This window comes from Lucilia sericata, unplaced genomic scaffold, assembly GCF_015586225.1.
Source record: "Lucilia sericata isolate MDLA Ls3-8-SP2 unplaced genomic scaffold, ASM1558622v1 Contig000345F_arrow, whole genome shotgun sequence".
Taxonomy (NCBI): domain Eukaryota; kingdom Metazoa; phylum Arthropoda; class Insecta; order Diptera; family Calliphoridae; genus Lucilia; species Lucilia sericata.
Window position 1 is genome coordinate 294013 of NW_023994365.1, and position 13187 is coordinate 307199.

At 30.4% G+C, this 13187-nt stretch overlaps 1 protein-coding gene across 2 annotated transcripts in view; it reads right to left on the minus strand.

The window, feature by feature from the left end:
* Positions 1–2417: 2417 nt before the first annotated feature.
* Positions 2418–13187, minus strand: part of LOC119603876 (protein CREBRF homolog) — a 57711-nt gene continuing 46941 nt past the window's right edge. For both annotated transcript variants that reach the window (XM_037956139.1, XM_037956137.1), the window contains exons 2-6: positions 7720–9352; positions 6105–6926; positions 5775–6030; positions 5584–5709; positions 2418–2671 (exon numbers count right to left, since the gene is read on the minus strand). In XM_037956139.1, the coding sequence (XP_037812067.1) occupies positions 2565–2671; positions 5584–5709; positions 5775–6030; positions 6105–6926; positions 7720–9135 (2727 nt within the window). In that variant the 5' untranslated portion in view covers positions 9136–9352 and the 3' untranslated portion in view covers positions 2418–2564. The remainder of the gene's footprint in view (positions 2672–5583; positions 5710–5774; positions 6031–6104; positions 6927–7719; positions 9353–13187) is intronic.

A 13187-nucleotide genomic window follows, 5' to 3' on the forward strand; every position in this document is an offset into this window, starting at 1 on the left:
TAGAACGGAGCTAGAACTGAACTAGAACTGAACTAGAACTGAACTACAACTGAACTACAACTGAATTAGAACTGAACTAGAACTGAACTAGAACAGAACTAGAACAGAACTAGAACTGAACTAGAACTGAACTAGAACAGAACTAGTACTGAACTAGAACTGAACTAGAACTGAACTAGAACTAAATTAGAACTGAACTAGAACTGAACTAGAACTGAACTAGAAATGAACTAGAACTGAATTAGAACTGAACTAGAACGGAACTAGAACTGAAGTAGAACTGAACTAGAACTGAATTAGAACTGAACTAGAACAAAACTAGAACAGAACTAGAAAAGAACTAGAACAGAACTAGAACAGAACTAGAACGGAGCTAGAACAGAACTAAAACAAAACTAGAACAGAACTAGAACAAAACTAGAACAGAACTAGAACGGAGCTAGAACAGAACTAAAACAAAACTAGAACAGAACTAGAACGGAGCTAGAACTGAACTAGAACTGAACTAGAACTGAACTACAACTGAACTAGAACTGAATTAGAACTGAACTAGAACTGAACTAGAACAGAACTAGAACAGAACTAGAACTGAACTAGAACTGAACTAGAACTGAACTAGAACAGAACTAGAACTGAACTAGAACTGAACTAGAACTGAACTAGAACTGAACTAGAACTGAACTAGAACTGAACTAGAACTGAACTAGAACTGAACTAGAACTGAACTAGAACTGAACTACAACTGAACTAGAACTGAACTAGAACTGAACTAGAACTGAACTAGAACTGAACTAGAACTAGAACTGAACTAGAACAGAACTAGAACAGAACTAGAACTGAACTAGAACTGAACTAGAACTGAACTAGAACTGAACTAGAATTGAACTAGAACTGAACCAGAACTGAACTAGAATAAATCTAGAATTAGAATAGAATAGAGCAAATCTAGAAGAGGACTAAAACTGAACTAGAACTTAACTGAAACTGAATTAGAACTGAACTAGAATAGAGCTAGAACAGAACTACAAAAAACTCTGAACTAAAACAAAACCTTTAGAAAAATATACTTTAAGCTCTAGATTTTTCGAATTTAAATCAGGAGTCAATAAGGATTGTGAAAGAAATATTATAAAAGAAACTTGAAGGCAATATTGCTCATGATCAAATAATAAAAAAAATAGACATTTTAATAAAATTCAGCATGAACTTAGGAAACCCAGGAATGAAATCTAAGGGGACACAATTTGTTTTTTTTTTTTAAATATCTTACGGAAAAAGAAGAACAAACTTAAAGAAAAGTAAATAAATGTATAAACAAATTACAAACAAAAACACAGTAACAATAATTTAATAAAAATTAATTAAACTCAAATTAAATTATACAGTTTTTTTGTTTAGTTTTTTTTTTTTTTTCTTTTCATATTTAGATATTAAATATTGGGTTGGTTTATTTAGAAAAAATTATATATATATAATTATAAAGTATATAATAAGTGTAGGTAATTTTGTTTTTTTTTTTTTCGTTTTTTTAATAAAACAAACTTAAATTATAATAAAATATAAAGAAAAATAATAGTTTTAAACTTAAAAATTAAAAAATAGAAAAAAAAAAATTAAAAAATATATCACCATGTAAAAATATGTTGTATTTTATATAAATGTTTGTTTTTGCTTTTGTTTTTTTCTTCATGCTTTTTTTTTTTTTTTGCAAACAAATATTTAATTAAAAATAAAATATATTTTGTTATATACACCTAGAAAAAAATGTATATAATTAGATAAGAACTCTATAAGTAAGTTAGTTATTAAATTTGTTTTTTGTTTAACATATTTTATAGAATATATTTATAGATTTAATAATTAATTAATAATAATATTATTTATTATACAGTTTTGGGATAAAAAGAAAACATTTAGTGCGTTTAAACTTTATTAGATAAAATATAATTTATAAACTTTTCGTTTTTTTTTTAATTATTGTGGTTTTTGCGTTTTTTTATATAAAAATTTAAAAAATTATTTAAAAAAAATAAACTAAAGGACCCCACTTTTTTTTAAATCATGTTTAACAGTAACAAAACTTTAAACATTAACAATTAATAATATGACAGCAAATAAATTTAATAAAAAATAGAACGTTTTTTATATAAAATATAAATTAATAAAACAGCATTTTAAAGGGTCTTCCTTAAAAAAAAGTTTTCAACTTAAAAAATTAAACTTAACAAACAAATGCTTAAAAAATCATATTAATAAAACAGTAAAATAAAACATTTTAAAAAATTATATATTTATACACATTTTTATTTTATAATAAAAACAGGTAAAACTGGTAGCATTTTACAAAAAAATAAAAAAAAAAATGTTTTCTTGTTAAATATTTAATTCTTACTTGTTTTTATACTTTTTTTTTTTCATTTGCTTTCAATCAATCGTTTTATCTTTATATTTTTAAAAATATTGTATTTTGCCTCTTATGTTGCAGTGTTTCTTTATCTTTGTATTTGTTTTAATTTATAGATTTTTGTTATTACGTTTATTTTTGTAAATTGATGAGAAAATATTTAGGTATTTCGGAGTTCTTCCAAACCCCCCTGGGGTTGGCCATTTTTAACATTTTCCAAAACTTTATTTACAAAATCCGTGCTACCGCCAGCAATAGCTAAACCTCCTGCAATTAACACAAAAAAAGAAAAGAAATTAATACATTTTGTTACACGTAAGTCCCTAAAAACAAAAATTTAAATAAAATAACATTTAAAAAAAAAGTAGTAGAAATACTACTTTTTTAAAAATCATGTTTTAATAAAAAATATATTATTTTTAGCCTTCTACAGGTCACCAAAACAAAAATTTTATAAAAAAAATAATTTTAAAAAAGTAGTAAAAAAAACTACTTTTTTCTAAAAAGTGTTTTTAAGGATTTTTAGTAACCGTAATAGATTTTTACCACAATTTTTGAAAAAAATATTATGAAAAAGTAGCAAAAATACTACTTTTTCTAAAATGCCATTTTTAAAAAAAATTATGATTTTTTTAACATTCTGGAGCTTATTAAACAAACATTAAATAAAATAAAATTAGTTTTACAAAAATCTTGTGTTGATTGAAAAGTAGTTATTTTTTTAGAAATCTGGAGAACAGAAACCAAAAAGTAGTAAAAATACTACTCTTTTCTAAAATTACTATTTCATTGACTTTTAATAACCTAAAGTGAATTTATGCAAAATATTTAGAAAAAAACTTTTTCTAAACAAATTTTGAAAAAGTAGCAAAAATACTACTTTTTTTTATAAAAAACTAATTTGAACTAAATAGTTTAAGTGATTTTTTTCAGCATTCTAAAGCCCACAGAACCAAAATTTTATAAAAAAATATTTAAAAAAAAGTACTAAAAATACTACTCTTTTCGAAAATGAATTTTGAAAGATTTTTAGTAACCATAAGTGATTTTTAATACAATTTTTTGAAAAAATTAAAAGAAATAACTTTTTCTTAATAAAGTTTGAAAAAGTAACAAAAATACTACTTTTTCTAAAAAGCAATTTTTAACAAATTAAATGATTTTTTTAGCATTCTGGAGTCCACAGAACCGAAATTTATTAAAAAAAAATTTTTCTTTAAAAATGTACTAAAAATACTAATCTTTTCAAAAATGATTTTTTAAAGATTTTTAGTAACCGTAAATTGATTTTTAACACAATTTTTGGAAAAAAATATAAAAAAACTTTTTTTTTTAACAAATTATGAAAAAGTAGCTAAAATACTACTTTTTTTAAAAAACTATTTTGAACAACTTAAATGATTTTTTTAGCATTCTGGAGCTTATTAAACAAAAATATATTTTTAGCAATTTTATAAACAATAAAACAAAACTTTTATAAAAAATATAATAAAAAAGTAGTTAAAATACTACTCTTTTCTAAAATGACTTTTTTAGGATTTTTAATAACCAAAAGTAAATTTATTCAAAAAAAAAAAAAAAAAAAAAAAAATTAGAAAAAACTACTTTTTCTAAACAAATTTGAAAAAGTAGCAAAAATACTACTTTTTCTAAAAAACTATTTAGAACAACTTAAGTGATGTTTTTTAGCATTCTGGAGCTTATTAAACAAAAATTTATTTATTTAGCACTTTTATAAACAAAAAAACAAAACTTTTTTAAAGAAATAATAAAAAAGTAGTTAAAATACTACTCTTTTCTAAAATGACTTATTCAATGATTTTTAATAACAAAAAGTGAATTTATGCAAAATATTAAAAAAAAAAAACTTTTTCTAAACAAATTTTGAAAAAGTAGCAAAAATACTACTTTTTTAAAAAACTATTTGAACAACTTAAATGATTTTTAGCATTCTGAAGCTTATTAGACAAAAATATATTTTTAGCAATTTTATAAACAATAAAACAAAACTTTTATAAAAAAATAATTAAAAAGTAGTTAAAATACTACTCTTTTCTAAAATGACTTTTTTAAGATTTTTAATAACCAAAAGTAAATTTATGCAAAAAAAAATTAGAAAAAACTACTTTTTCTAAACAAATTTTGGAAAAGTACCAAACATACTACTTTTTCTAAAAAACTATTTTGAACAACTTAATTTTTATAAGTTCTCATTATTTTTCAGACTCTACATGGTTAATTTCATGTTTCTATGTTCAATGTTACATAAAAGTCCAAAAGTACCTTTTGAAGAACGCAAAAGTACCAAAAAGTCCCCTTTTATAAGTTTTCATTTACTTCGGGCTCTACATGCTTAATATCATGTTTCTAGGTTCAATTATATAGAAAATTCCAAAAGTACCTTTTGAAGAAAGAAAAAGTACTAAATAGCCCGTTTTTGGGTTCTCATTTATTCCGTACAATCTTAATTTCATGTTTCAAGGTTCAATATTAAAGAAAAATTTAAAAAGTACATTTTGAAGGAGGAAAAAGTACCAAAAAGTCCCTTTTGATAAGTTCTCATTTACTTCGGGCTCAGCATGCTTAATTTCATGTTTCTAGGTTCAATATTATAGAAAAATTCAAAAAAGTACCTTTTGACAAAGGAAAAAGTACCAAAAAGTCTCCTTTTTTAACTTCTCATCTACTTCGGGCTCCACATGCTTAATTTCATGTTTCTAGGTTCAATATTATACAAAAATTCAAAAAGTACCTTTTGAAGAACAAAAAAAAAGTACCAAAAAATTCCCTTTTTTTGGTTCTCACTTACACCGGGCTGTATATGCTTAATTTCATGTTTCTAGGTTTAATATTGCATAAAAACCAAAAAGTACTTTTTGAAGATCGAAAAAAGTATCAAGAAGTATATGTTATAAGTTCTCATTTAGTCCTTCTTCTCGAAAGCATGTCTGACAGAATTATTGAGGATTTGGATCCCGAAGATACATGGGATCTTCAAAAAGTTGATTTCAACAAACATATAGACGGACATAGCTTAAATGACTCTGCTTTATGGGGACGGAATGACGGACATATATATACCCTTCCCACGAAGGTGGTGAAGGGTACAATAATAGTAAAATATTTCAGAATGATGAAAAGTTTTTCTTAAAAATATGTACTTTAAAATCTTAACTTACCTATAGCATGTTTATAAATTCTTTCAATTTGTTGTTCCACCTCATCGGCATTTTCGCCCACATTCTGTTTGCGATATTTTAAAGCAAGATTCTGTTTAATATCACTAATAGCATTTAATAAACGTTCTGAAAATGTTAAAAAATTAAGAAAATTTATATCTTTTCTATTTTATATTCACACCTAAACTTACTATGTTCAATTTCCAAACCAAATAGTTTAATTTTATTGGCCTCATGTTGAGCCTTCTTCTTTAAACGACAGGCTCGTGAGGCTAATTTATTTTTCTCTTTGCGCGACTTGGGTCTTACATTGAAGGGCAGTTCGGATACGGGAGTCATATCGTTAATGGTGCGACTTAAACGATCTAATTCTTTGCCAATATTATGTAATTTTCGAGGATTTGGGGTCAAATCATTACCATCACCTTTGCGTGCCTTACCACTATGCTATAGGGGAGAAAACCAAAAAAAGAAAAAAGTTAGTAAAATTCTTTTGTTCTTTTTGTCAAATGCTAAATCACCTTATACACCTTTATGCCTCTAACAGAACAATTAGGACTAAATACCGGATCGGTGACCTCATTCAAAACATGAGGATCTTCTAATTTCGATTGGAAAACTAAACGTTTGCCTTTGGGCCCCTTGGCCTGAACATTATACTGCCAAAAGAATCTCTCTTTGCCTTTGGATGAAGACAATTGATTACTGCTCATAGAATTTGAACGGCCATGTATAGTGGAATTATCATCTTCATTATCGGAACCATTGTCAGAGGATAAATCATCATAGTGATCACTATTATAATCGGTTGAAATATCATCGTCATCATCTTGTGAATAGTCATGGCCATCGGGTGACAAAACACTGCCGGTACTTAGGGATGAGAAAGACTCGGCTTCGGCCAAGGAACTGGTAGATAGTAAATGCTGTCTGGGTTCTCTACGCATCCATATATCGGTCGGACCCAAATGTGTGGGCGCCGACGAGGATAATCTAGATATTGTATTGCCTTCATTGGCCATATACATTTGCTTGCGTGCACTATTCACACTTATCACAGGGGCATTCGAGGAACCGGAACTAATGTTGGCACCATTTGTACTACCAAAACCACTGCTGCCACTACTGGGACTCAAAGTATTGGCAGACATTAGGAGGCCATGTGTAGCGGGTACCGAATGGCCCAAGAGACAAGACGAATTATTACGATCGGGCGATATGGAGAAATCTTTTTTCAGCAGCTCTTGCATGTTGCGTGATTTGACTTGACTCTGGTATTGTGAACGATTGGTATGAGGTGGTGGTGGCGTTATGGAATTCATTTGTAATGGTGATGGAGAAGGCTACAAAGAAGAAAAAAGAGAGATAAATTTAATAACTAAACATAAGTAAACTTGAACTAAAATAGAATTGAACAAGAACCAGAACTGAACTAGAACTGAACTAGAACTGAACTAGAACTGAACTAGAACTGAACTAGAACTGAACTAGAACTGAACTAGAACTGAACTAGAACTGAACTAGAACTGAACTAGAACTGAACTAGGACTGAACTAGAACTGAACTAGAACTGAACTAGAACTGAACTAGAACTGAACTAGAACTGAACTAGAACTGAACTAGAATTGAACTAGAACTGAACTAGAACTGAACTATAACTGAACTAGAACTGAACTAGAACTGAACTAGAACTGAACTAGAACTGAACTAGAACTGAACTAGAACTGAACTAGAACTGAACTAGAACTGAACTAGAACTGAACTAGAACTGAACTAGAACTGAACTAGAACTGAACTAGAACTGAACTAGAACTGAACTAGAACTGAACTAGAACTGAACTAGAACTGAACTAGAACTGAACTAGAACTGAAATAGAACTGAACTAGAACTGAACTAGAACTGAACTAGAACTGAACTAGAACTGGACTAGAACTGAACTAGAACTGAACTAGAACTGAACTAGAATTGAACTAGAACTGAACTAGAACTGAACAAGAACTGAACTAGAACTGAACTTGAACTGAACTTGAACTGAACTTGAACTGAACTAGAACTGAACTAGAACTGAACTAGAACTGAACTAGAACTGAACTAGAACTGAACTAAAAAGGATAAAATTGTTAAAGACTACTTACTAGACTTCCCGGTGAAAAATTGGTATTGTGTTGTTGTTGCTGCAATTGATGTTTATTTGGTGTACTGTGATAAATTTCATATGGACTAGAGGAACTTTGATGATTTTGTTGTTGTTGTTGTTGCTGCTGCTGTTGGATTTGCATAGAATTTGTTTGATTAGAGTTGCCATTAGCTTCACCATTAGAGTTCTGCATTGTTTGTATTTGCGTAAACTGTGTTATATGTTGATGTTGTTGTTCCTGTTGCTGATGCTGCAACAGTTCCATGGGTGGTCCCATACCCGGTGAAGGTGTGCTACTTTGTGCGGCTGCATGCAGAGAAGGCGATAGCAAATGAAACGAGTGTCCAGCATCGTCATGAGAACCTGAAGATGGCAAAAAGTCCTCCAAATTTCCTATATCTTCTAAGTTCGCAATATCACCTTCAAAATCACCAAAACCTGTATTATTAACATCCGATTTATCCAAGGGAAAAATATAGTTTTCCTCTATGAAAAAGGGTTCATGTTTGGTGGATATAGCACTGCCAACATCACTCCACATCGAATTAGGCGCCAGATTTGAGTCGTACAACAGAGATGAGGAATCATCTGCTGTGGCGGTAGAAGTGAGAAAAGTAACTCCAGTGATATCAGTAGAAGAGGAGATATTTAGATTACTGGAGTTTCCGCTGCCATTGCTACCGCCTGTTGCGCCATTACTACCCACCGAACCATTGTTATTACTAAGAGGCGATGAAGGATCTTGGCTATAAAAGGGTGATGTTAGGGAGGCGCTAGAATTTTGACCGGAATTAAGACTCTGTGAGTTAGCGGCAGCACTTAAACTGACATCTTGCAACAGAGAGGGTGAAAGAGAAGCATCTAAAGTATAATCGGAATAATCGGAAAGAGAATTAGACAACAAACCGCTGGAATGTTGCTGATTCTGTTGCTGCTGCTGCTGTTGTTGTTGTTGCTGCTGCTGCATATTGGCTGAAGAAGACATCATGTTATTTATATGCTGCTGCTGTTGTTGTTGCTGAAGATTCTGTTGCTGCTGATGATGCAATAAATGACTAAGAAATGGACTGTTGGTGGGATGATGTTGTGCCTCGTCTTGATAGGGATTATGACTTTGATTTGGATTATTACTACGTGGTATCGTTATGGCATTCGTTAGCATAACATTACTACTGCCACTACCACCACCACCACCGCCAACACTACTACTGCTGCTACTTGTGGGTGTAAATAGAGAATTTGTGCCAATACCTCCGCCGCTGCTCGTATTCGTAAATGTTGCAAATAATGCTGTTGCCGATCCTACACTGGTTGTTAATCCCAACGTATACAAATCGTATTTCAGTGGATTACTGCTATTGGAAGAGGTGTCGAATAATTCTGTCGACATGGGAAATATTTGATTTTCTGTCATTGTATTTTTAAATTTAAAGAGTTTAAACGAGAAACTCTTTAGTTTTGTTTCTTTTCGGTATGTTGGGCTTTCGAAATAAAAGCCTTTTGCTGGTCTTTGTTAGTTATGTTTGTTGATTTGATTAAGCCCACCCAATTTATATTGGGGCTTGACCTCTGAGGAGGTCTTTTATGTAGATGTGTAACTCTTTTTAGAACTTTTGATTTTATTGCACAAACTAAAAAGAAAAGAAGAGGAACATTTTATTAGAATATTAATTAATAGTACAAGATAAAAATTTTTCTTTAAATAGAAATAAAACGGAATAAAATCGGAACTAAACAAGAAATGAATAGGAACTGAACTAGAACTGAACTAGAACTGAACTAGAACTGAACTAGAACTGAACTAGAACTGAACTAGAACTGAACTAGAACTGAACTAGAACTGAACTAGAACTGAACTAGAACTGAGCTAGAACTGAACTAGAACTGAACTAGAACTGAACTAGAACTGAACTAGAACTAAACTAGAGCTGAACTAGAACTGAACGAGAACTGAACTAGAACTAGAACTGAACTAGAACTGAACTAGAACTGAACTAGAACTGAACTAGAACTAGAACTGAACTAGAACTAGAACTGAACTAGAACTGAACTAGAACTGAACTAGAACTGAACTAGAACTGAACTAGAACTGAACTAGAACTGAACTAGAACTGAACTAGAACTGAACTAGAACTGAACTAGAACTGAACTAGAACTGAACTAGAACTGAACTAGAACTGAACTAGAACTGAACTAGAACTGAACTAGAACTGAACTAGAACTGAACTAGAACTGAACTAGAACTGAACTAGAACTGAACTAGAACTGCACTAGAACTGCAATAGAACTGCACTAGAACTTAACTAGAACTGAGAAATGAACTAGAACTAATGTAGAATTAAACTAGAACTGACTTAGTACTAATGTAGAACTAAACTAGAACTAGAACTGAACTAGAACTGAACTAGAACTGAACTAGAACTGAACTAGAACTGAACTAGAACTGAACTAGAACTGAACTAGAACTGAACTAGAACTGAACTAGAACTGAACTAGAACTGAACTAGAACTGAACTAGAACTGAACTAGAACTGAACTAGAACTGAACTAGAACTGAACTAGAACTGAACTAGAACTGAACTAGAACTGAACTAGAACTGAACTGAACTGAACTAGAACTGAACTAGAACTGAACTAGAACTGAACTAGAACTGAACTAGAACTGAACTAGAAACTGGAACTAGAACTGAACTAGAAATGAACTAGAACTGAACTAGAACTGAACTAGAACTGAACTAGAACTGAACTAGAAACTGAACTAGAACTGAACTAGAACTGAACTAGAACTGAACTAGAACTGAAACTAGAACTGAACTAGAACTGAACTAGAACTGAACTAGAACTGAACTAGAACTGAACTAGAACTGAACTAGAACTGAACTAGAACTGAACTAGAACTGAACTAGAACTGAACTAGAACTGAACTAGAACTGAACTAGAACTGAACTAGAACTGAACTAGAACTGAACTAGAACTGAACTAGAACTGAGAACTAGAACTGAACTAGAACTGAACTAGAACTGAACTAGAACTGAACTAGAACTGAACTAGAACTGAACTAGAACTGAACTAGAACTGAACTAGAACTGAACTAGAACTGAACTAGAAATGAAGTAGCATTGAACGAAATTGATTAATTAAATTTATGCAACACTACTAAATTATGTATTAATGAAATTCTATTTCATTAACTCCCTTTATGATTAAATTATTAAAAAAACTATGAAATACAACGACGCATTAGATTAAATCAATTTAAATTCTCAGCTGCTTTAAATGTTGCAACCAGTCGAGACATTTCCATCATACAAGATTTTATTTTATAACAATAATTATAATTTAAATAAAATAAGAACAATATAAAAGAAAATAATATAATAATCTTAAATCAAATGCCCCAGACAATGGTCTAGTTAAAAATAAGGACGACAAATTGAATTTTAATATTTAAAACAAAAAATTAAAATGATAAATAACAATTTCAATTTAAAATGAAATGTAAAAGTTGGGATTTTCCTTTGAGTCCCTTAAAAAAAAAGATTTAAAATACATATTTTTCTAAAAATTTCTTTGTTTAAATTATTTCTTCGTAAATTATTATATTATTTTCTAAAATTTCAGTCATTCTTTTTTGTTTTCCTTTGAAAAATAAAAACACTTTAAAAACGTGTCTCAACTCGTGCCATACTTAAGAATTGAAAAATAATAATAATAAATATTTTTCTAACAATTACACTTAAAAATTGTCTACAATTAGTTTTTTAAACAAAGTAAAAAACATAAAACTGGGTGGCGGGTTGTAACAATAGTTGAGTTTTTGTAAAGGAAAATGCAAATCTACTCGACAAACAAAAAAATTCGCAGACAAAGACGCCGTCAAATAAACTATTTGATAGACAAGTAAATCATACCACCACCAGTCAGTATAGACAGACAGATAGATAGACTTTTGTCTATCTGGTGGTAAATATTCTAGACAAGTGACACCCAGATTATTATCGTGCGAACTGGGGACGTGTTGAAAAATCACAGCAGCCATATTGTATTTATAATAAAAAATTAAAAAAAAGTATAAATTACAAAATGCTCATGTTTGCCACAATTTGCAACTTAAAAGATTTGTTATATTATTAATATATTGTTACGAAATTGAATTTGCATTTAAACTAAACGGTTTTTAACGGCCAGTTCCCGACATTTCTTAGCGACTAACATTTGGGTGGCATCACTAAGCGTTGAAGAGGTGTGTGTCTCCACTAAACATTGACTTACATCAGTAGAAGTATCTAGATGATGGAGCCAGAATAAACTGGAAATATAAAGAAGGTGATGCCCATGTATAAATAGCGGTGGCAATCACCAAATGAGTCAGTCTGTAATAAATCGTCATTGAGTAAAGTTAATAAAGTCAAGTGTGCTTTCGTGTGTTAAAGATAAAAAGACAGCCTTACAGTCTACTATATAAGTTGTGTTATAAAAGTATTTGTGTATAAAACTGTGTAAATAAAGAGTTGTTGTAGTTTTTAACAAATTGACGCTTTTATTTGCAATAAGAAGAATCCAGTTTATTTCAAAAGGAAATAAACGAACGTTTTAAAAGGTAAAACGTAACAATTGGTGTCAGAAGCGGAATTGCATAATAAAAAAAAGCAGTCATGAAGTTCGAAGAACTAAAAGTGGAACAACTCAAGAGAGAATTGAGTAAGATGGAGTTACCGACAGCCGGTAATAAGGCAGAATTGCAAAAGAGGCTAATAGATGAATTCAAGCGGCGTGACATTGACATAGGTACATACGAATTCGAGTACAAAGAAGAAACTGAGATATGTACTCGCTCAACAACGAGCAACATGGACTTAAACACAATGTTTGCCGCTATGATGGAGAAATTTGCTGAAGTTCAAGAAACTTCTAAGGCTAACTACGAGAAACTTCTTACTGACAACGAGAAACTTCTTACTGACAACGAGAAACTTCGAGCTGAGGTTAAAGCTGAAGTAAAGGAAACTTTTAAACACTTAGCTGAAATGGAAGCAAAATTTCAGGAAAGTTCAAGAGCCACAGAAGAAAAAATTCTGGAAGTGTCTGAGGTTATTAATAGCAGAGTAGATGGCATTGACAAAAAGGTGTCAGACTTAGAAACAAAGATGAATAATCTGCAATATCAAGAAGGAGCTGTACGAATCATTCCAGAAACCTCGAGTAGAATAAAAGCCCCTAGTTTTGATGGCACCACACCTTTTAATGTGTTCAAGTTCCAGTTTGAGACAGTTGCCATCAGAAACATGTGGAATAATGAAGAAAAAGCTATAGAATTGATCTTAGCCTTAAAAGGAGGTGCTTCAGTAGTTCTTGAGAGCGTACCAGTGAGCAACAGAAATAATTATGACGACATAATGGAAGCACTACAACGCAAGTACGGTGGAGAACATAAAAAGGAATTATACCGAATGGAATTGCGTGGCA